Here is a 23,493-nt window from a genome sequence, read left to right as displayed (position 1 = left end):
TTAAATGGACAGAAAATGGTGAGAAGATGGCTAACCTTACCTCTACAAGACCACAGTGACATCCAAGTGTCTATTTTTGACAGACGGACACTCTATAACTCAAAGAAATACATTCACTTTTTTCCATTATTTTTCCTTGAAAAATGACTAAAATGGTTAATCAATTATAAAAATAGTTGCTTATTATTTCCTCTTTCAATCAGCTGATCGTTTCAACCCTTAATGTATAAAAATATTTTTAAGAGTCCCTGAAAATTTGATATTTTTGAGATGCATCCATCTCACCATCTGTTGGAAAAATGTTTTGAGCCCAGAGGGGATGAAAAGAAGAAATGTGTGTCAAAAAATGAAGTTTCCAATTTCTGAGTGGTGTTAATTCCTTTTTATCTCAAGAACGTTTTAAACATTGAAAGTTTAAATTAGAATTAGTTTTTGAAAAAAAATAAACAACCTTGCATATTCACCAGCTGAAAAACACAAGTCTTATTGATTTGAAGCCGTCAGTGTCTTTAAATTTATCAAGATTCTCCCCAGTCTTCATCATCAAAACCCTCTTTTGTCTTATAGTTTTGAAAACTGTAGAAATGATACTTATAATGTATGTGGGACTGGATTATTTAACAAAAAAACAAAACAAGACAGACAATAGGAACAAAAATAAAAAGACATTCATACATAATACAGAGTTTAAATGTTTATTTAAACCACACAAAGAAAATTAAAATAGTCACATACTGATGTAGTTCATCACTTCAAATTTAAGTTTAGAAAAAAAACCACACACACACACAGCTGTGTACCTGGAGAAAAATCAAACAAAAATAATAAAGAGGAAACAAACTCCTGGATTTGAACAAGAGTGTATAAATTATATATTATACTAATGTGTATGTGTGTGTGTGTGTGTGTGTGTGTGTGTGTGTCTGTGTGTGTGTCTGTGTGTCTGTGTGTGTGTGTGTGTGTGTGTGTTACAGCAGGCGTGGGTTTTCCTCTCTGTAGTCGTATGGGTCTCCTTTGAAGGGCAGATGTGGAGGGTGGTTACAGATTCCCATCAGGAAGATGATGATGGTGCCGAACGTCATCACCGGGGTAACCAGGAAGAGACAGAGGCGGTCCACTGTACGAGCAATGCCACTCCAGTTATCTTTCTCCTGTGAAGAGAACGGATTACATACTGGTTTTACATACATGGCCAAAAGTAAGGATAATATAAAATAAAACCACAACAGAGGGAGTGGGGAGAGCTCTTTATGAAGCTGGCTGATTTGTGAGCTCTGTGAACATGTAGATCAAAAAAAAAAAAAACTTGTTTAAATAGCACTTTTCTGAGCAAGGACTCTACAAGAAAAAAAAAAACAATAAAATTACAATACAGACAATGGATCATCATCATTAAAGCATGAAAACACCAGAGAAATAAAATAGATAAAGGTAAAAAAAAAAAACTATATATATATATATACATATACGTATATATATATACGTAAACTCCCATGCCCCCTCCAGCACCCTGGCGAGGGTAAAGAGCTGGTCCACGGTTCCGCGTCCGGGACGAAAACCACATTGCTCCTCCTCAATCCGAGGTTCAACTATCGACCGGACCCTCTTCTCCAGCACCCTGGAGTAGACCTTACCAGGTAGGCTGAGGAGTGTGATCCCCCTGTAGTTGGAACACACCCTCTGGTCCCCTTTCTTGAAGATGGGGACCACCACCCCGGTCTGCCACTCCAGAGGCACTGCCCCCGATGTCCATGCAATGTTGCAGAGGCGTGTCAACCAGGACAGCCCTACAACATCCAGAGCCTTGAGATATCCAGGATGAATCTCATCCACCCCCGGGGCTCCGCTGCCTCGGAGTTGTTTCACTACCTCAGCAACTTCTGCCCCAGAAATTGGATGACCCGCCCCCAAGACCCCCATCTCTGCTTCCTCACTGGAATACGTGTTGGTGGGATTGAGGAGCTCCTCAAGGTATTCCTTCCACCGCCCAACAATGTCCCCAGTTGACATCAGTAGCTCCCCGCCCCCACTGTAAACAGTGTGAGCAAGTTGCCGCCTTCCCCCCCGAGGCGCCGGACAGTTTGCCAGAACCTCTTTGGAGCCGATCGATAGTCTTCCTCCATGGCCTCACCGAACTCCTCCCACGCCCGAGTTTTTGCCTCCACGACTGCCGCCGCTGCGCTCTGCTTGGCCCGCCGGTACCCGTCAGCTGCTTCTGTACGTATATGTATGTGTATGTATATATATATATATATATATATATATATATGTACAGTACAGGCCAAAAGTTTGGACACACCTTCTCATTCAATGCGTTTTCTTTATTTTCATGACTATTTACATTGTAGATTCTCACTGAAGGCATCAAAACTATGAATGAACACATGTGGAGTTATGTACTTAACAAAAAAGGTGAAATAACTGAAAACATGTTTTATATTCTAGTTTCTTCAAAATAGCCACCCTTTGCTCTGATTACTGCTTTGCACACTCTTGGCATTCTCTCCATGAGCTTCAAGAGGTAGTCACCTGAAATGGTTTCCACTTCACAGGTGTGCCTTATCACAGGGCCGACAGCCCCATTGGACAACTGTTAAAATTCATATTATGGCAAGAACCAATCAGCTAACTAAAGAAAAACGAGTGGCCATCATTACTTTAAGAAATGAAGGTCAGTCAGTCCGGAAAATTGCAAAAACTTTAAATGTGTTCCCAAGTGGAGTCGCAAAAACCATCAAGCGCTACAACGAAACTGGCACACATGAGGACCAACCCAGGAAAGGAAGACCAAGAGTCACCTCTGCTTCTGAGGATAAGTTCATCCGAGTCACCAGCCTCAGAAATCGCAAGTTAACAGCAGCTCAGATCAGAGACCGGATGAATGCCACACAGAGTTCTAGCAGCAGACCCATCTCTAGAACAACTGTTAAGAGGAGACTGTGCGAATCAGGCCTTCATGGTCAAATAGCTGCTAGGAAACCACTGCTAAGGAGAGGCAACAAGCAGAAGAGATTTGTTTGGGCCAAGAAACACAAGGAATGGACATTAGACCAGTGGAAATCTGTGCTTTGGTCTGATGAGTCCAAATTTGAGATCTTTGGTTCCAACCGCCGTGTCTTTGTGAGACGCAGAAAAGGTGAACGGATGGATTCCACATGCCTGGTTCCCACTGTGAAGCATGGAGGAGGAGGTGTGATGGTGTGGGGGTGTTTTGCTGGTGACACTGTTGGGGATTTATTCAAAATTGAAGGCACACTGAACCAGCATGGCTACCACAGCATCCTGCAACGACATGCCATCCCATCCGGTTTGCATTTAGTTGGACGATCATTTATTTTTCAACAGGACAATGACCCCAAACACACCTCCAGGCTGTGTAAGGGCTATTTGACCAAGAAGGAGAGTGATGGCCTCCTGGCCTCCACAGTCACCGGACCTGAACCCAATCGAGATGGTTTGGGGTGAGCTGGACCACAGAGTGAAGGCAAAGGGGCCAACAAGTGCTAAACACCTCTGGGAACTCCTTCAAGACTGTTGGAAAACCATTTCAGGTGACTACCTCTTGAAGCTCATGGAGAGAATGCCAAGAGTGTGCAAAGCAGTAATCAGAGCAAAGGGTGGCTATTTTGAAGAAACTAGAATATAAAACATGTTTTCAGTTATTTCACCTTTTTTGTTAAGTACATAACTCCACATGTGTTCATTCATAGTTTTGATGCCTTCAGTGAGAATCTACAATGTAAATAGTCATGAAAATAAAGAAAACGCATTGAATGAGAAGGTGTGTCCAAACTTTTGGCCTGTACTGTATATACATGTATGTATATATACGTATATATATATATATACATATATATACACACACACACATATACATATATGTATATATTTGGGAGATGGTTCACATTACACGATTTTCACCGCAATTTTGACATTGCAGAGGATCTTGAGAGCCACCTTGGATCAGAGGTGAGTCGGCAGATAGTCTGCCACGACGAGTCCTCATGTGTGAACAAGCCTCCGAGCAAGTCGCCACCTCGTCTGTGACTGGGACTGGATAACTGGCATGCTAGAAATCTGGAGAAGTCTGACATGACTGACAAAGAGCATCAGCCAATGAGAGGCGGGATACGTCCGACGTCAGCACGCAGGAGGACGGAAGAAATGTGAGGAGGACAAGGGTTGCCAGGTCCGCTTATTAGCCACGACTTTGGGCTTGTTTTTAAAGTGGAGTTGCTTATTTGGGCTTGCTCTCTAAATGTCACCTTTCTCTATATCTGTCAAATAAGTTATTTAAACGCATGATAGTTGCTTCTTTTGGGCTTGTTTCCATAGCCCTGGTTGCTTGTTTCTCTCCCAAGATCTGGCAACGCTCAAGCCGGCAAGCAACAACGACAATGGCAGCGTCCACAGGATCAGGGGGAGTGTGTTGTGTTTGGACCCAGGCCCTGGAGGCAGATCTGATTCAACACTGGGAAGAATATCGATGCCTTTACGATGTGTTCGTCTCCAAGTTAAAATACGTAGTTTGGTGACATCACAGCTTTATTTGGGGCTCTGATGGCGACGGCTCGGTGGAGAAATCTTGTGGTGTACACACAGAGGTCGTAACGCGGTTGGCGAGACTCCCGCTGACAGAAACACGTCGCCAGGAATGAACACTCAAAAGATTATGATAGTCTCCATGACGCAATATCAGGGTGAAAATCGTGTAATGTGAACTAGCCTTAAAACACAACCATTAACAGTCAACACCCTCTTCTCTCTGCAGATCATCATCCTATTTTTCTCACCTCGTTGTAGTCGTTCTTGTTGTGCATGTGTTTGATGATGTAGTTCGCTCCGTCCAACGCCGGCTTGATCTCTGCAAACAGCTGATCTGTCACACCTCCATCCTCCTGTGGCTTCACAACTAGCCAAAAACACACACAGAGAAATGGGTTAATAACACTGTGATGAAGTCTTATTTCTAGAAAACAATGGCAGGGGCTTCTTTTGACCTTTTATCCCACAGGGGACAAAGCTAATAAGGTTAAAACTGGGCCTAGGGACTGGAACTAGGGCTGACCCGAATGCTTCAAAGCTTCAGCCTAATTCTGTGACTCAAACAGTTTGCCTACATATGACAAGCTTACTGATAAGTTAGCAAGATGTCGAAAAGTCAAGTGTCTGGAGTAGTTTTAAATTTACAAAGATGACCCCTGAAAAGATATGTGCAAGATATGTCAAAGGAAACTGACATCACAAATCTACAACCAGCTTAGAAGATCACCTGAAATCTGTAAGTAACAGCTAAGCTTAGTATTTTTTTTTTCCTAGCTATTACGGCTAATGTTACTGCAACCTGCATGCTAACAAAGTGGTAAAGTGTCACATTATTTTTAGGTGCAACGACTGAAAGCTGATGTTTAAAAAAAAAAGCCCTCTCATCACTCCCCCCTCTTCATTGCAAATATTTCTCAATGTAACTTTGATGCCCCATAACTGGTATTTAGGACAGCCCTACTTGGAACCTATCAGCTATCAGTCTGATGAGGATTTAGCCTCTGGGGACAACAGCTAATATTTCAGAAGGTTCTGGTATAGCCAGTGAATATTTGGATAATAGATATTTGGGCCACGGCTTCCTCTTCCATTTGCCAATCATTGTTTATAACGGTCGGTGTGGTTGCCTGTCTCTTCTTCTTGGCAGTCTGTCTCTTCTCCACCCAAGGATGACCACCCAACCATGCACCAGACTCTCACACTGACCTGACATGAAACAGGTGCTTATAAATTTGATAATAACATAACTAAGCAGTCTCATGCTGCATTTTGCTGTTGTTTGTGGTGTGTGGTGTTTCACAGCAGGCAGGGTGAGAAGCGGAGGAGAGAGACAGAGTTGGAGAGTTGATGAGTAGCTTTTGAAAAGCTTTTGAGAAAAAACATCTGTGTGACAGCTAATGTAAAACATAGGAACAGATCAGGCTCTAAATAGCTCAATGTAGCCAATACAAATCAGCAAAATAATGCCTACATCGTCCCTGATACTGGTCTTTGAGATCGGATTGAGACATCCCCAGTACATAGTTAGAAGTTTTACTGTCCAAGTTGAGGAAAATTGTCTTTGGCTTCACTGCATAGTGTCAACAACAACAAAGGACAATGATGACAGCAAACTTCAGTGACAGTCTCAAATTTTATGAATTAGATGTGAGAACGGCCAGATTTCTATGCTGCGCATTCAGCATTCTAATAGCACAGAAGGACTTGCTGCACACATTGCTGGCTTTACAGAGGTTTATTGTGAGTTTTCAGGTCACTGTTTATCTAAGGGGTTGCAACTTTTCTGTTCCGGTTCATTGTCAGCGCTCCCATAGCGTCGTCTTCAGAGAAAAAGCTGTAAAAAGCCACAGTTCTCTACCTGCTCAGCAGCAGACACACAGTTAGAAACTAGCTAGTGCGCATAGTGGAGCATTCAGCAGCTAAAGAGCCAGATGTTTTCCTCAGGAAATGGTGGAGACCAAAAAAAGAGGTAAAAGAAAGTAAAGATCAGACTGACATTCATCAGATGGACATTAACACCAATCCTGTATGTCACAACTTCTTTCTGCTGTCACCAAATGGACAAAAAATAAAGTTATTACAGGTTTTAATATCCATTGACATCACTGGTCGTACTTGCTGCGTGTGTGGCTCGGGCCGTCAATCCGTGCCTCACTGACTGTCTCTCAAACATCAGCTCACTGCGGGACTTGACACTGTAGTACTCCTCCGCCGAGGCAATGTAGCCCACTGAGCTGGATCTCCGTGGCAATGCTCCATCCCAGTGTGGCTCCTCCTCAGCGGGGCGAGACATACGCAGGATGCGGGGCAGCCGCTCAAGGAAGAACTGGAGTACAAATAAAAAGCAGCAAAGCCATAATGTGCATTTGTAACAACTGTAAGCTTGTTGTGTGTAAATATGTGTGTGTGTGTGTGTGTGTGTGTGTGTGTGTGTGTTACCTTTTTGGTCCATTCAGACATTACGTGTGTGCTCGGTGTCCTGAAGTGCAGGTTGAGGACGACCACACAGTTCAACACCACCACCGTCACCAACACCATGATGAACATCAAGTATCTGAGACACACACACACACACACACACACACACACACACACACACACACACAGATATCTCATATTTTGTGGAGCAATTCGAGAGCACTTTTGTACATTCATTTTTGGTTCTTTGTTCCTTCATTGCTTTCTTACTTTAAATGTTACTTGTTATATATAACTGCACAGTGATCTGTACATGCTTTGTTCCTCTTTGTAACTTGTTTGTGAATTACTTTAAATATTTTAAAAGGAAAAAACAGCTCCCCAGTATCACCTGAAAAAAAAAAACATTGTGAAAAAAGAAGAATTAAAAAAAAAAGTGTAGTATTCCCTGCATCCCAGTGTTCTCCTCTTGAAGGGATTTAGTTTAGTAGGCTATTTCAGTTTATTTGTCTCTCCTACTGTGGAAGAAGCGATTTAGCGATCTGCTGTCACATCACTGTACTTGTAAATCTATAATTTAGGCAAAGCAGCTTTATTTGTATTGCACATTTCATACACCAGGGTAATTCAAAGTGCTTTACAGTGCAATAAAATATAAAACATAACAAAGGATAAAGATTTAAAGAAGTTTAAGACTAAAGAGAAAAAGATATAAGAGGTGAAATTACTTACTAATGATTTACAATGAAAGAAACATTTTAAAAATGTAGCAAAAGTGCAGACAAGAGATAAAAAAAAAATTAAAAAATAAGTGTGCAATCATTTTAAGTAGGCTGTAGCAGTCCCTCACTGTTTGGTACCTGCTGTTAAATCCCTTTTTCAGTTCCTTTTGGTTGGATGTCACAGTCCCTCATAGTTGACTGGAGGGTAATTCAGGTCCCCTTTTGTGCAGGGCGTGGGTACTGATTCCTAATTTAGGTTGGACAGCAGCTTGGTGCATTTCTGCTCTGTGCCAGTCAGGGTGTGATGACAACCTTCCTTAGGGCTTAAGAGAGCTGGGGAAATGCACACCCAGGACATTCTGACCCTTCCTAAATCGAATGCAGACCTCATGTAGGCAAACATTGTCAGCCAGACACTCTGGTCTTTCGGCCCTTTTGAGAATCCAATGCTGTCTGTTGCTGTGCTGTTTGAGGGGGATTTTGTGTATCCTAAAACCTGAGTGGAGGGAATATTTAAGAATGCCTTTACACTAGTTCACCTGCATCTGGGCTCTACTTGGTATTTTCATGCAAGAGCTTAGCTTGCCAAACAATCACTTAACACCCACAGGCCATATATAATTATTTTCTTTATTGTTTTATTTCATTGAGACGCAGCATAACCCCTACCCCATATGTAAACACATTTGGTCATTACTAAAGAGGCATTTGTTTAATATTATTGTTAAGAAGGCATCTTCATTGTAAAGGCTCTCATGAGACTGGTTTCTACAAGTGAACATACATTTTTTTTATTATGTGGTTGGGAACTGCTTCTCACACTTCTTCCCAACCTGCTGCATTCTGGGGAATCAGTACCCTCATAAGGCAGTATTAAAAAGGAATGTTTTTAACACTGACTAAAACGTGATCAGAGTTGGGGCTATCCAACATCATCTGGGAGGTTTGTCCTCAGGGTCCAACAAGGTTCATATGTAAGGTAAGTCTTTCAAGGTCTTGCTTTGACTTTACTCCTCTGACTCTAGCAATGTTTCTTTTGAATGGTAGTAAGCATGTATTCTATCAGAGCTAAGTGTAATATAATTAATATTTGTTTACATAAGAAATTTAAACAGAAAACAAAATATTTCCTCTATAACTCACAGGCAGCTACAACACCAGGAGTAAAAATGTTTTTTTGTTTTTTTATGTCAGATGTTTATTTGTGCACGGCTAACTGTCTACCAGACCTCCCTGTAGTTTCCAGATGTGGTTGTGACAGGGGTGGAAAGTAACCAAGTATATTTACTCAAGTCCTGTACTTTGAAGTTTGAGGTACATGTACCTAACTCGAGTATTTCCATTTTCTGCTCCTCATATTTCTATATATTTCAAGTAAAATTTTAAAGGAAGGACTTTCACTTGTCACAGGGTATATCTATTATTGCTTATATTTGCGTGTATGTGTGTGTGTGTGTGTGTGTGTGTGTGTGTGTTACCTACTTGACAATAAGTGGAACAGACATGGAAGTCTCCGGCAGCCTTTGAGAGATCAGCAGCAGAAAGACAGACTGAGCCAGCAGCACTGAGATGGACAAGGTCATCTTCTCACCACCTAGACACACACACACACACACACACACACACACACACACACACACACACCAGTGAAACCAGTTAAAGAGTCCAGTATGTGCAGGTGAACTTTGTATGTGTTGGTGTGCTCAGTGTAAAACAATATAGATTATGAAAATAGATCCGTTTTGTTGAGTTTTGAAAAATATTTCTTCAATCAAGAGGCCAAATTTAAATTTCACCAATATAATCAGGGCCTTAAGATTCTGACCACTTTGTAATCAAGTCCCAGGGATCATCATGGTTCACCTGTCCTAAAAAACATCTTTGGCGTATCATCAAATCCCATTACATCAAACTGAATTGCAAAATGTTAAAGAATTTTAAATTCTTAAAAAGTCGGTAAAAATAACAATAAAGATCCTTGTAACCCAATGAAACTGTATTAATCTCCATATAAAACTAGAACTTTCAGCATGGCCTGACACCTCTTGTAGTGAGTGAGAATTTATTTATTTATGTATTATGTCATTTGATTATAAACTGATACTGTAATGTGCACTGACTGTCAGCAGGCAGGTAGTACACGAGCGAGGCCAGGAAGGAGATGAGCACACAGGGGATGATGATGTTGACGATGTAGAAGAGAGGTTTGCGTTTGATGACCAGGTAGAAGGTGATGTCCTGGTGCTTGTTGCTCTCCATAGGAATGTGCTTGTAAGTGTTCCTCTTGGCCGGCCGGTGAATGATCTCCCACTCGCCGTTCTCTGTCAAAACCAGATGGAGAATAGAGGGTTAGATAATTCAGATGGATTTACTCCCTGAATTTACACTCCAATAACACTGATTTTTCCCAGAGGTCATTTCCTTGGTATTATCTCTGGAAACTGGGATGTTTTAACAATGTGTGTGGGTGTTTCTTGAGGGTTTTTAAATGCTGATATACCTTAAAGTCAGTATCTTCAAGGCTGTGTCTGCAAAGCTAAATAAAATAAAATGAAGGGAAGTGTCTCAGAGGGAAAGAACTCTGACATATTTTATTTGTAGCAAAGTGGGGAGTTCTTGTATTCTTGTATCACGTAGAGTGCTGGTTTCCGATCTGGGGGCCCCAACCCCAACCAGGGGTCATCAAAGTGTCACAAGAAGATCATGAAGCCTTCTTGATTTTAATGGGTGTATGATCTTTTTTTAATATATAGGAAGGGGCCAATACCCAAGCATTTCATTCATTTCTGTTGAGAAAACAAAATGAGAATGCTGTTTTTAAAATCTAGATTATAATTTGAGATCAGTGATGTTGATAGATGTGAGTGCATGGACTCCCATTTGAGTGGTTTCTCAAAAAAACTGTAGTGTTAAACTTGTGTTTGATGTCATATGGTATACTTATGGTTATATTATGTATGTTGAAAATGTAGCTGAAAAATAACATAAAATTCAAAATCTGAAAATTTTATTTCTATGTCCAAAATATTCTAAATAAAATATTATAAATGTCACATCTTGAACTGAGTTTAAAGAGCACCAAAGTCACCTACCCAGTATGAAGTAGCTCAAATCAGATGTGATATGTGATACGTGACAATCACAAATAGAAATAGAATTGTCTATTGATAACCCATACAAGATGTAAGATGCTGTATAAATAACCTACTGTATGAATTTAATGGTTCAACATTTTTCGAAACATGCCTATTCTTGTTCTTTCTCAGAGGAGTTTATATGTTTTCCTTTCACTCATTGAAACTACGAACAAAACAGGATCTTGTCTTGCGTGAGATAAAACATTATGTGGTCATCACTGACATAAATCAATACAGTATCAATCATCAGGACAATTACATTATCAGTGGAAAAAAAACATGTCGCATCCCGTGCACGGTATAGCACCATCATCACTGACATGAGTCAATACACCATCTACTGTCACAGCAGAGCCTACAAGATAACATTGCAGATGTGTGCGTAGTAATATCCTACATAATCATCAATTCTGGTTTTAAGAACCTAAAAATGTAAGGTTATTGTTTATCGTCAATCCCTGAGGACCTCCGTGTCATCCCAACTATAATGCAAGGAAAGGACGGCACACTGACCTTCAGAGATAATGACAGGCAGGCCGGCGGACAGGTGTCAGATCTGTGCAGAGCACCAGACCAAAAACACCAACACATCACCGAGAGTGTGATAATGCCATGCAAAGCAAGTTTACTTTTCTGTGATTTCTGTGACCTGTGACTTTCAAAATAAGTCAAGCGATACCAGGGAAAGTATTAGTGCGTCCCCAGGACCCACCAATAGTGAGTTTACTGTGTCCTCTCAGATTTTAACGTGTCAGGGACACAGGACGTGTACCTAGCAACATCACTGCAAGATATACAGTACAGGCCAAAAGTTTGGACACACCTTCTCATTCAATGCGTTTTCTTTATTTTCATGACTATTTACATTGTAGATTCTCACTGAAGGCATCAAAACTATGAATGAACACATGTGGAGTTATGTACTTAACAAAAAAAGGTGAAATAACTGAAAACATGTTTTATATTCTAGTTTCTTCAAAATAGCCACCCTTTGCTCTGATTACTGCTTTGCACACTCTTGGCATTCTCTCCATGAGCTTCAAGAGGTAGTCACCTGAAATGGTTTTCCAACAGTCTTGAAGGAGTTCCCAGAGGTGTTTAGCACTTGTTGGCCCCTTTGCCTTCACTCTGCGGTCCAGCTCACCCCAAACCATCTCGATTGGGTTCAGGTCCGGTGACTGTGGAGGCCAGGTCATCTGCCGCAGCACTCCATCACTCTCCTTCTTGGTCAAATAGCCCTTACACAGCCTGGAGGTGTGTTTGGGGTCATTGTCCTGTTGAAAAATAAATGATCGTCCAACTAAACGCAAACCCGGATGGGATGGCATGTCGCTGCAGGATGCTGTGGTAGCCATGCTGGTTCAGTGTGCCTTCAATTTTGAATAAATCCCCAACAGTGTCACCAGCAAAACACCCCACACCATCACACCTCCTCCTCCATGCTTCACAGTGGGAACCAGGCATGTGGAATCCATCCGTCACCTTTTCTGCGCCTCACAAAGACACGGCGGTTGGAACCAAAGATCTCAAATTTGGACTCATCAGACCAAAGCACAGATTTCCACTGGTCTAATGTCCATTCCTTGTGTTTCTTGGCCCAAACAAATCTCTTCTGCTTGTTGCCTCTCCTTAGCAGTGGTTTCCTAGCAGCTATTTGACCATGAAGGCCTGATTCGCGCAGTCTCCTCTTAACAGTTGTTCTAGAGATGGGTCTGCTGCTAGAACTCTGTGTGGCATTCATCTGGTCTCTGATCTGAGCTGCTGTTAACTTGCGATTTCTGAGGCTGGTGACTCGGATGAACTTATCCTCAGAAGCAGAGGTGACTCTTGGTCTTCCTTTCCTGGTCCTCATGTGTGCCAGTTTTGTTGTAGCGCTTGATGGTTTTTGCGACGCCACTTGGGGACACATTTAAAGTTTTTGCAATTTTCCGGACTGACTGACCTTCATTTCTTAAAGTAATGATGGCCACTGGTTTTTCTTTAGTTAGCTGATTGGTTCTTGCCATAATATGAATTTTAACAGTTGTCCAATAGGGCTGTTGGCTGTGTATTAACCTGACTTCTGCACAACACAACTGATGGTCCCAACCCCATTGATAAAGCAAGACATTCCACTAATTAACCCTGATAAGGCACACCTGTGAAGTGGAAACCATTTCAGGTGACTACCTCTTGAAGCTCATGGAGAGAATGCCAAGAGTGTGCAAAGCAGTAATCAGAGCAAAGGGTGGCTATTTTGAAGAAACTAGAATATAAAACATGTTTTCAGTTATTTCACCTTTTTTTGTTAAGTACATAACTCCACATGTGTTCATTCATAGTTTTGATGCCTTCAGTGAGAATCTACAATGTAAATAGTCATGAAAATAAAGAAAACGCATTGAATGAAAAGGTGTGTCCAAACTTTTGGCCTGTACTGTATATATTTTAAAAAATCTCACAGGATGAGGGCACAGTGAAGACCTGGACACAAGTTATACTGACAGAGCCTTTACTCTCTGCTACAGTCTCATCCTGCATTGGAAAAGTACACAGTTAAAACAGTCAAAGAACAAATGGAACAATGGTCATGAGTCAGGGAGAAAAAAAAAGGATGAATTTGTCAAAAAAAAGAAGAGCATTAAGTACATGATTGTTACCATAATTAGAATATAATTGTGATATATAATGTAATATATAATGCAGGAAATAATCTGCTCAAAATCTATCTAAATCGCTTGTTTTGTACAAATGTCAGGTATTGGGTTCATTGTTTGGGTTAATTATACAGTTTATCAGTTGTTCTGTGCTGTTCTTGTTGTGCATTGACAATAATATGAAATATCCATTAAATACGTCACCTAGTCAGAACATTATAATTTCCCTTCGCCCAACACTCAATTTTACCAAAGAGAGCTTGAAAGTATCATAATGTAACTTAATGTAACCTCTGATAGCTGGTAGATCCAGCCACCAGCTGCAAAAAGTTAATGATAACTAGCTCTCCTCCTGCTGATGTCAACACAGGTACGATGTAGCATCATCAGGGAAACAACAGGGTGTGTCCCCTGATGTGTTGATAGTGAGTTTGCTGCATCCTAACATCCCAATAGCGTCTCAGGGATGATCTTTTTTTGTCCCAAACATGTGTTCTATTGTCCCCAGGACAATGGGACACCGTTAGTCTTTACCCTGCATTTTAGCCTGCTCAAAGTTGATGCAACACATCAGCGACTTCCATTGGGGAATGTAATCTTATTTGCCAATAGTAGTCAACAAGGCGCATATCGACTGATACCGATGTTCAGCCGATAAATCAGTGCATCCCTACTTTCAATTGTACCACCCCCTGCTACATGCTAACATTGTTTTATACTAGCCTACAGTGACATGCTCAGGTTAGCATGTTAGTTGTAAAGAAGTAAAAAGTCTTGGGAATGACACATGCTGAAATCTGTGATCAGATTTGATTGCGAGTGCGAAGCCATAAATATGCAAAGACAACAATGACATGTCGTGTTTTTATTAAGCTGGAACTCCTGGCTGGTAAATAATATTTTTTAAAATGTGTAATAGACATTGGAGAAACACTTACCTGTGAAGCTTGCAGGGTCAATGATGATCCACTCCACCGTCCATTTCTCACTTAAATCCTCACTATATTCCTCCTTCAATAGCATCCTGATCTCTTTGGCATTGTAGGTCAGAGAGCTGCAAAGCAACATGGGAAAGGGACTTTAAAATCAACAAAACATGTTATCTAGTCTAGAATATATTCTGGAAATCAAATCACTGTATAAAAATAGGTTTTTTGACAATTATAATATAATCCAACTATAATCCAAATACAGCCACAATCACAGAAAGCAAATATTCTGATAAGCTGACTATTGTGGTTTGTTGGACATGTAAATGAGGACATTTTGCCACAAAGTAAACATAGTAGTTTTCCCCATTTTTTTCTTAATAAATTTAGATTTATCTTCCTATTTCAGACAAGTTCATTAGTGCCTTAAATGCATCACAGCCCTTGTGTAAAGCCATACACCAGACACTAGCTCGTTAGTTAGTTAGTTAGTTAGTTAGTAGTTTTTTTATTGACACAAACAGGTTAAATATTTGGGTCCAAACAATATACAAAACAAATAATATATAAGATAAACCCATCAATGACAACACTACACTGGCACAGGTTTATGCGTCTTACGTGAATTTGAGCGTGCAGTTCTGCCAGTCGAAGGGAAAGTAGTTGACGTTTATGGAGCAGGAGGAGCGGAAGATGGCGGGAGGTAACCAATAGCAGAGACCATCAGAACCCACAAGTACATTACTGTAGTAGGCCACTTGGAACTGGGCGTCATTACTGGTGGAGAGAGAAGGCAGGTGGGATTACAACACACATACATACATATGTACAGGTCGTTACAGTGTATCTAGAAGAACTATAATCAGATATACTGTATGTTTCGTAATGCAACAATTTGTTGTTCAACTATTTCAACTCCAGGTCCATTTAGTAGCTCTTCTGGAGCTTTCAGTCATATCATGGAGTTTTCAACATCATAAGAAACAAAATGGAAACTTCTGCAATAGCTTGTTCGCAATGACGTGACTATTATGATTCTTGAATTTCAGGTGGAGGGCAGGAAGTGATAAATCCCTATACTGCGTGAACTGGAAACAGAGGAATGTGACTACATAGAAGGGTTGAATGAACCTGCAGGCGGCAGGTATCAGAAAAATTGAAACATGTTGGATGTGATCCATACTAAATGAAGAAAAGTGATTTTTCCCACAACTTGACCGATCTGCCAACAATACATAGTGAAGATCAGGAATTTAAAACTTACATTTTGGAGTTGCATTTTTTATTTGAATACCATCTGCGTAATATCTCATTATCTGTCCGAGAAGAAGCAAATCCAAGCCAAATAGAAGAGGGCCAAGGACTGAACCCTTGGGGCACACCACACACACACACACACACACACACACACACACACAGTTTTAGCTCTGTTTTCCCAATTTAGTTTTATATTTAAATAAAATCAAAAATGTATTTACTCTTCCATCTAAGTTTCCTTTGATATGAAACTTCACAGAACAGCCAGTTGCATAAGAATGCTCCTTCTCTGTGCCAACATCAGGATTATTCTGGGTTTTAAGATATAAAACGGGTCCGACAATACTTCGCAATGCAATTTTTGGCAGTCAGCTCTTCAAAACATTAAAAATATTTGCATTAAAGCTGTATGACACATAGATATTGTGTTTGTTCAAGGTTCAGGAGGTTTTCTGTTTCCAAACAAACCAAAAGGAAACTGAATCTCACTTGTTTTCCAACACGATCTCCGGCAGCCACACCATGCTGGTTGGCAATCGAAGCATCTCGATGCCATCAAACTCTGACACATTCCACGACAGTCGGTAGTCAGTCCACGTCTTTAAGTGCACACACAGGGGTAGTTATTGGTCATAAAGTATTGAGGAAGAAAGGCTGCCTTTGATGTAAAGAAATAGAATAACATTTACTTACGTGATCGATCCACACATTCGTCAGCAGTGTCTCGTCGACCTCTTTCTACAAATAAGTAGAAGGAGAACAAATGACACAGAGGACCAACTCTTCTTTAAAATTCGGGGCTTTCAAAAATCACAGTAAAAAAGTAACAGTAAAACAGTTTTATACTTGTTTCAATTCTCTACAAACTGTATTTTCTTGTATTTTATTCTTTTGTTTAACAGATATTGAATTTCCTTGGTAGCCCGGATTAATTGATGGATCTGAATTAGAGTGTTCTCCAACTATGGAACATTAAGAGTCCTATTTCTACAGTAAAGTAGAAAAAAATCAACAGTGAAGTATTCAGTCAAAATGTTTTGCTTTCATATTAATTTTCAAACATACAAATTTACATGTATTTAAGATGGGGTAGAAACAAACAGCCAATGTGTGTCTGTGTGTGTTATGTTCAGGTGTTGTCACATAAATAACAGTGCCCAAGCAATAAACAGGACAGACAATAGGATTTTATTTATTTTTACACTACATTTTCACTGAAAGCTGACCGAATCCGACCCGAGCCCAAATACAATTTATACATTTTTGACCGAACCCCGAACAACCCGTCAGGACCCATTGGGCTCGGATCAGGTAGCCACACTCTAGTGTGTGTATGTGTCCCCTATCTATAGGGGCCTATCTGAATTTCTGTCTTTGAGAGATATTATTTTGTAATATAACTGAATTTTCTATCCATACATATAAATTTTAAATATATTAAAATGATAAGGCATCTTTGAGTAAACTGCGAGTATCATTTAAGTAGGCTATGTCGTGGCCGAGCCGAGTGTCCTCTTTTTTGGAAATCAAAATATGGTCACCCTACATTAGCCTAACGACGAGCGGAGATTTCCTCTGCTCATATGAAGCCAGGATAAATCCCTGAAGGATAAATCACTCACACGACTTAAAATGCTATTTTAGTGGAGGCTTTACTGTCTTCACAATTTATTGTTTCTTATCTGTGAAATACAAGTAAATACAAGCTTCGTTTCCACTGAGGGAAATGGTGTCAGTATAGATGACTTCAACGCAACGTCACTCACTACCAACGGCCGCGCCCCCTTTTGGGTGAAAGTTTTGAACTCGACCCGGGAGAGACGCTAGTCGTGGCTAGGAGTTCATAATGCCGAAAAGTTGCTGCGTTGTTCCCTGCACAGCAAACAATAAAAAAAAACAGAATTGCGATTTTCTTTGCTCCCGGAGAGAGTGAAGAATGGGGAAAGAAGAAATCTGTGGCTCACACCCATCAAACAGCAGGGTAAAGATGGAAAGCTGTGGGATCCAGCCAGTCACTACACCTAACATTACATCTGAGGCAGGCACTTCATCACAGGTTAGTTGGCTAATGTTAGCTAGCTAGCTAAAGTCAGTTGATCTCAACAATAACATGAGATATTCAAAGCCAAGAAGTTAATTCTAATGAATGTTAAGTAATGAATCGACAGGACATGGATTGAATGAATGAATTGACAGGGTCATTCGTCCACACAGAGGCTGGCAGCTGAAAAGAGCACACACCTCCTATCATTTTCGCTTTCTCGTCGTACCAAAGGCAATCAGGACCTCTTAAACTCTCTCCGTAGTATGTAGCCTGACTGGCCATTTCATCCGAAGGGTAAAGACTCAACAGATTTGTTTTTATTTACACCTTATGTGTGTGAAGAGCTCTGCCGCCAGTCAAAATCCCATGTTTCTATCACCTATGATGTCACTGGCGCGCGACCCGTTGTAGTTCGTTGTAGTCCCGTTGAAGTCATGTATACAGAAATTGACAGGAGGTCTGCATCACCGCGATGCTGTGGGTGGGCGAGTTTAATTTTCTGTCAACAACGGGGGTGTATTGAAAACACCCCCATTTTCACAGGTAACTTAGCCTGTGCCCCCCCCCCACCACAGGAAATAATGGATTAATCCTGGAAAGCTGTTGATGTAGCACTTTTCTCCTTATGAAAGTAACACGGTGATTATTCGACTAATGAGAATTTGGTCGGACGAGAGCATAGCGACCAAATAATCGACTAGTCGACCAGGAGACTACAGCCCTACTAATCTCAAACAGCCAAATCAACTGATGGAGCAGCTGACTGATGGCAGGGAGTCAGCTGATAGATCACATGATTTCTTTCTATGCAACCAATTGGCAAATCTCATACAAGGTGCCCTGTTTAAACTGCATGGCCTGCCTACCGTTGCTGCATCCTCTGCAAGCCGCTTTGTAACCCGCCTCCACCCCAGCTCCTCCGTTTCATGCTGTGTCTGACTTATCAGTGTCATTTCTGTTTGGCATCAACGCTTACTCTGTCTTTGCTGCTGCTCTCTCTGCCTTAGGCTCTCCATGTTGGTGCATGAAAGGGCAGGGAGGTTTGCTCTCTCTGCCTCAGGCTTTCCTCATTTGCACACAGAAGGGCGAAGAGGTGTGCTCTCTCCGCCTTATGTTTTTTACGTAGGCGCATGGAGGAGCCTTTCTGCATAGGCCCGAGGAAAGGCAGAGGCCCCAGAACAGAACCATACTGCCAAATATAATACTGCAAATGGTAATAAAGTTTTCTTTGAATACAGTGTTCCTGACTGAACTACAGATTTTAGTTTTGTTGCTCAAGTCTCCCACAATATTTGCAGTGACATTACCACTCTTGCATTACTCTCAGCAGAAAACTACTTGCTGCTCCAATTTGTTGAATCTGCCATAACTACCTTTAAAGGTAATGGGAAAGGACACTGATTGGTTAAATTCATGTTACACCTGAAACACAACTATGTTTAATTAAGGGACTAAATACAGCCCCTTTGCCACTTGCACCTTTCTTTGCCCCCAGATTATGCACCATATACAGTATGTAGCAAAAGTAGAGTTGGACATGCCCTAAATGCACTTGTACCGTGTGCTTTAGACCATGCACTATACATCATTTAAACAGGGCCAACAGAAGCATTTAATTTGTGTATCATTGTTACATGGTAATCAGAAGGATTATCAAGATCATGTAGAAGCGAAGGAGGGATTTCTGGCACAAGTTGCATGGAGAAGGGGCAAAGACTGAAGCAGTCAAAACTCCAGCAACCCTTTTAGTATCAAGAACAACTTTATTGCCAGAACAATGTGATTTGAAAGGAGGCCTTTATCAGGGTCATCCGATGACCCTAAAAAAGTAAAAAAAATATTAAAAAAAATAAAACTCGATATTTTATAGTGTTAGAATCTGTAGGAGTACCAGAAATGTCACAGGGATACCCAGGCAAAGTGTACAAGCGCGCACACACACACACACACACACACACAGTCTGTACCAGAGAAATGAGGTTGGACAGTGTGAGTGCGAGGTAAACATCGACAGCGTCCTGCTGCCTTTCAACAGGTCGCAGCTCTTTGTTATATCCTCGCTCCTTTATCAGGTAGTTGATCAGACGCTCCTCCTCGTTCCTGCCCCAGCACTCTGACACAAAAACACACACAAAAACACATATCTTACCAAACTACTTGTAATCCAAAAGAGATTTTTGAGAATGTTACCTTGTTCTAACAGCTGAGATCCATCTGCACCTTTGTTTATAAAATATTCACTGCTGTCTATTCACTGTTTTTCAAATATGCTTGTTTATTTTAGATCGATAAATAGATCTCCCAGATACATTTCATACATTCAGTTAGACAAAAAATAATTTCTACTTACCATACTGTCTTACAACAAAACCTCATTTTTTAAAAAAAAATCAAATATAGAGCTCCACAGTTAAAGAATTTATTGAATATGACTTTGAAACCATTATCTTCTGTGTCAGGTCTTAGGTCACACTTGAAGAAACTTCTTATTTCATTTTGGATCTTTAGGCATGTTTTTTTTCTACTGGTTATTTATTTTTTCTTATTTTTAAGGTTTGTTTTCCTTTTATTGTTGTCCTTTCTTGTTTTTCTCTTTGTTTTCTTTAAAACTGTTGGTTTTATGGTGTGTATATGAATAGTTTTATATTATGTGTTCCTTATTTGTTTGTTTGTTGCTTATTAGTGTATTATTACCTGAGTAATGTCACTTTTTCCTGTTATTTGAATCAGGGAGGACCTGTACCAGAATTACTTCTTCTGTATGTATCTTGTTATTACTGTCAAATAAGTAAACCCAATACACTTAAAACTAAACAACACATTTTAATGTTCTCAAGTTCACATGTAAGTCAACACCAGCGCTATCATTTCATGTAACATTTTATAACAGTAGTGAGGTGACTTCACAAAAGCCACCCAGACTAACAGCACACATCTGCAGATCTGATTTATTACCACAAGTTATTCCCAGCTCAATTCATCCAGTAAAATGTTTCCTGTCAGTGTTTCTACCTCATGTTTTTAGATTAATATTCCCTCTGCATTAATGTGTATGTTGCATTTTACTGCTGTAGATGTTTAAGGTTGAGCTCATTTTAACTCCTTTATATACTATTGGGTAGTTTAATCTATAGTAATGCATCGTGTTCTATAAGATCATCATATGTTTGTGGCAGGGTTGTCCTGTGAGAACCACGTATCTCCAAGAAGTCAACTTTTCATGGTGTCAGAAAAACAACACAGCTGATCCAAGAGGGTTTTTAAAGAATTTGTTTAGCTTAAGAAGGAGGAGAGTTTTCTCAACACATAAAGGAACACTTCATCCTTCAGTTTATCACAAACATTCAACATCAAAACATCTGGAGATACATGTTTTTTACTGGACAGGAAGGGGATGAAAAGTAACTAAACCTGTTGGACAAATGTATTGCAATAAAAAGTACAATATTTACCTCTGAGATGTGGTGTAGAACTATAAATTCACACCTCAAATGTGGACTTACATACAGTATTTGTACAGTACAGTAAATGTACAAGTTACATTCCACCACAGGAAAACAAATGGCGCCTGAGAGTGTGTGAATTCTTTCATGGCGATCATATTTCAGGGTATCATGGCAGCTGCTCTGTAGTTCAGAATACTACCACTGCTGCGGTAATACCACCTGCCATGTACACACTGCTGGTAACTGGCAGACATTTCCCCTCTAAACAATCCCAGTTTACCACTCAGCCATGGCTGTTTGATTTCTTAAAACGTAAATACAACTGAGACAAAAAAAACCCAAAGATCAGCTCTGATAAGATCTTCTAATTTCATTTAATTTTATTTCTAAGAACTGCTTCTTAATTTAAATGATTAATGCAGTGCTGTGATTACACTGTAAACCCCAATTCATCCATGACTCAAAATTTTAATGTAAAGTTGACACAAATGTTAACTAATAACATCAAAACTTTATGGTCACTTGACACAATAACTCATTCCTTGTGAGTTCAACATAGTTTTTATGTTACATCAACAATTTGGGGGTTTTGAGTTAATTTGACAAAAAAATATATATATTATTCAAGGCCAATTAACACCACTATCATGGTGCACTTAACATATACTTTTGTAGTTAAACAAGATTTTTTAAAAAGAGTTTGTAAAATGTGTACTCAATGTTTCTATGTTCATATGACATAGAAAAAAAATGCTAAAACAACTACAAAAAGTTATGTTAAACTGGCATAAAATCCCTGTCAGATAAGGGTCATTTGACACATTTATTTTGTGTCTGGTATACTCAAAACTTTTGTTACTGTATTGTACTGAACTAAAAGTTTAGTAAGCATGCATTTCCAAAATATATTGAAGTTGAGTGAGCGAATGGAGGTTTACAGTGTTTTTTGTTTATCATCGACTATCGATCAATTAGTGTAAATGTCCTAAAATAGTATAAATAAAATGCCTCTTAAATGATCCTAAAGCCAAAGATGACATATTCAAACTCTTTGTTCTATCCAACTATTAAAAAAGACTAAGAGAACTAAATATTTACATCTCAGAAGCTGAAATCAACAGAATTTTAGGAGGCATTTCTGCTTTGAAAATAGGACTTAAAACAATTTTTCATTCATCAAATTTGTTACAGTAAATTTGTGTAGATTAACCAGTTGCTTATTCAACAAATGACTCCCAGAGTTAAAAACACAACTTTTTGAGGGGAGAGTTTTAGTGCCCCACATTACAAGCTGTTAAAGATTCATTTTCAATCTTGTAAGCAGATAACTAATGGGGGGGTGCATTAAAATAAAATAAATAACAAACTGAAACCCAATATTTGCTGCTTTAATGCTAAAATAGTCAGTGTGGGCCTTTAAAAGCAGATGTCGGTCAAACTGTAGCTCACTCAGAGTTTGGGTAAAAGCAGTTTTACAACACAAGTTAAATTCTGAGGGTCAAATTTAAACTCACCAGATGAGAGCAGAGCGAGCAGGAACACGGCGCTCAATGCTGCAGGCTGAAGCTTCATGGCTGACTGGAAGAGAGAATAAGTCCAGAGTCCTTTAACGCACCGACCTTCTGCCAGCAGACGGAGTGACTGACAGGCAGCAGCTGCAGAAACACAGAGGAGAGAAAATAGAAAACACACAACAGCCGGCTGCCATAAACCTCCACTCTGTACGGGAAACAAGACGAGGTCAGATACAGTAACAACATCACAACAAAGATGTCAACTTTGATTTAATTATTTTTCATTACATGTATCGGCGTGTTACTTCGTGACCTCTCCTGACATATTTCTTGTCCTAAATGATCTATATTTTATGCAGTCTTATGTGTGTGCAAATAAACTAAATGAATAAAATAGAGAAAAAAGATTGCAATTATTAAATATCCTTTTGTCAAAGAGAAATTATGAAACACTTAATCATAACTTAAGAGATGAGAGAAACATCAAACAAAATCTCCACACTGTCTCTATTATATTGTTTTTCTTCTTTTATATTTACACATTAAAAAATTGTAAGATTGTTGCACTCGTTTAATTGTGTCCAATATGGCAGCTGGGGGGGTGGGGTAGGCAAAACTTTGCCAGCAGCAGCAGCAGTGGTGTGTGGCAGCATTACTGTAGCAGGGATCAGTGAGTGGGAGGCCATATTCAAATGGACCGCCTTGTTGTAAGAAAGGCTGTGACTGGTGTGTGACTGATTAATGATGATAATAATAATACATTGGATTTAAATAGCGCTTTTCAGGATACTTAAAGATGCTTAAGCGGAAGCAATGATCTACTCAGGTGGCTGTCAGCTGGTTAC

General features: G+C 40.0%; 1 protein-coding gene across 1 annotated transcript; it reads right to left on the bottom strand.

The window, feature by feature from the left end:
* Positions 1 to 681: 681 nt before the first annotated feature.
* chrnd (cholinergic receptor, nicotinic, delta (muscle)) lies at positions 682 to 22,760 on the bottom strand. Its single transcript, XM_049565998.1, has 12 exons — positions 22,649 to 22,760; positions 19,656 to 19,801; positions 16,338 to 16,382; positions 16,134 to 16,243; positions 15,009 to 15,164; positions 14,397 to 14,512; positions 9,806 to 10,006; positions 9,168 to 9,279; positions 6,985 to 7,099; positions 6,661 to 6,871; positions 4,794 to 4,912; positions 682 to 1,151 (listed from the first exon to the last, which is right to left on the bottom strand). Exons 1-12 carry the CDS (start codon positions 22,704 to 22,706, stop codon positions 969 to 971), a joined length of 1,572 nt encoding a protein of 523 aa, XP_049421955.1. The 5' UTR covers positions 22,707 to 22,760; the 3' UTR covers positions 682 to 968.
* Between the last annotated feature and the right edge of the window lie 733 nt (positions 22,761 to 23,493).

The sequence above is a fragment of the Epinephelus fuscoguttatus genome, linkage group LG21 (genome assembly GCF_011397635.1).
Source record: "Epinephelus fuscoguttatus linkage group LG21, E.fuscoguttatus.final_Chr_v1".
Classification (NCBI taxonomy): Eukaryota; Metazoa; Chordata; class Actinopteri; order Perciformes; family Serranidae; genus Epinephelus; species Epinephelus fuscoguttatus.
The sequence above is the reverse complement of the archived record's forward strand: the minus strand, read 5'-3'. Positions and strand labels throughout refer to the sequence as shown.